This window comes from Stegastes partitus, unplaced genomic scaffold, assembly GCF_000690725.1.
Source record: "Stegastes partitus isolate 25-593 unplaced genomic scaffold, Stegastes_partitus-1.0.2 Scaffold1936, whole genome shotgun sequence".
Classification (NCBI taxonomy): domain Eukaryota; kingdom Metazoa; phylum Chordata; class Actinopteri; family Pomacentridae; genus Stegastes; species Stegastes partitus.
Window position 1 is genome coordinate 16,818 of NW_007579667.1, and position 1,642 is coordinate 18,459.

At 56.6% G+C, this 1,642-nt stretch overlaps 1 protein-coding gene across 1 annotated transcript; it reads right to left on the bottom strand.

Annotated features, from left to right (window-relative positions):
• Positions 1–472: 472 nt before the first annotated feature.
• LOC103373245 (olfactory receptor 52E4-like) lies at positions 473–1,432 on the bottom strand. Its single transcript, XM_008303094.1, has one exon. The coding sequence runs from the start codon at positions 1,430–1,432 to the stop codon at positions 473–475; it is 960 nt and encodes a 319-aa protein (XP_008301316.1).
• Between the last annotated feature and the right edge of the window lie 210 nt (positions 1,433–1,642).

Consider the following 1,642-nt stretch of genomic DNA (forward strand, 5'->3'; position numbering starts at 1 on the left):
CTGAGCTGCTCACATGTCGCAGCGCCACACTGCCCTCTAGTGACACTAACGTCCATTACTTTAGGTACATGCTGAGTTTCTGTTGTCATGTTTCTGTGCAGCTCTGTGGAACCAGAACCACATGAAGGAGGAGCCAGAACTCAGAGACGTCGTCTGTCAGCAGGACTCAGAACGAAGGAAACCAGAGAGATGAAACGTTTCTTTGATACTTTATTTTAAATGTAGAAATCATGTCCAACATGTTTCCACTGACGTTACCGACGCTGGACCAAAGGGCGGCGCCACATTTCAGGACAGGAAGTCAGAACCAGAAGCTGCAGATAGACGTGGTGACCCGACTGCCGACAGCGGAGTCCGTCTGGTCAGAGTGTTGATAGATGATGTGTTGATACGAGACGTGTGAAGTGATTGAAGTTCTCGTCTCCAAGCTAAAAACCTGAGTTCAGCCTTCAGCAGATAAATGGACCCGGTTCTAGGGTTCAGTCGGTTCAGGTCCGGTCTTGGTTCGGACTCGAAGGCAGCACCTCAACGTCTTCAGGATGTGCTGCCGGATCTCGGCGGTTCTGATGCCGTAGATGATCGGGTTGAAGCAGCTAGGGACCAGCAGGTACATGGTGCTGAAGAAGACCCGGATGGATGCTGGGAGGCTGGTTCTGACCCGGTACGATAGGAAGGCGATGAGCGCCACCGTCAGGCTGACCGCCATCACCAGCAGGTGGGTGACACAGGTGTGCAACGCTCGGACGCTCGACTGGCCGGACCTCAGCACCGAGCCGAAGATCAGAACGTAGGAGGCGAAAATGAGGAGGAAGTCGGTGACGGGGATGAAGACGACGGCGAGGAGCCCCAGCAGGCTGTTGACGGCGGGCCAGCCGCAGGACAGCTCCACCAGCGCCATGTGCTCGCAGAAGCAGTGCTGGATCACGTTCCTGCAGAACGTCAGCGTTCCTGCCAGACCCACCAGCAGCGACACTATGACGCCGTTCCTCAGCACCAGAGGGGCCACGAACCAGAGGAACCTCTGCGGCGCCATCCGCTGGTGGTAGCTCAGCGGCGTGCAGATGGCGAAGTAGCGGTCAAGCGCCATCCAGACCAGCAGCGTGGACTGCAGCGCTCCCAGGAAGTGAAGGAGGTGCATCTGCAACAAGCAGCCACTCAGAGAGATGCTCCTCCAGCCCAACAGGAAGTTCAGCAGCATGCTGGGAACAAAGAAGAGCGGCAGGCTCAGGTCCACGACCGCCATGGCAGCGATCAGGATGCACATCGGCGAGTGGAGGCTCCGGTTGGACACGACAACGTACAGCAGCAGCGAGTTGGCCAACAGCGACACGACAAACATGGCGGTGAACGGGAGGAAGAGGACGGACCTCAGCGCACCGAGGTCACCGAATCCATCCAGCAGGAAGTGACGGTACGACGAGATGTTCGACATCCTGGTTAGAGACCAACACCTCCCCGAGTGAGCTGACAACACAGGGACAGAACAATGTCAACGGTCAGCACATCAGAAGGTAACGCAACTACACCACAAGGAGGCGCAACTACACCACAAGGAGGCGCAACACAATCATAAGGAGGCACAACAACACCACAAGGAGGCGCAACTACACCACAAGGAGGCGCAACACAATCATAAGGAGGC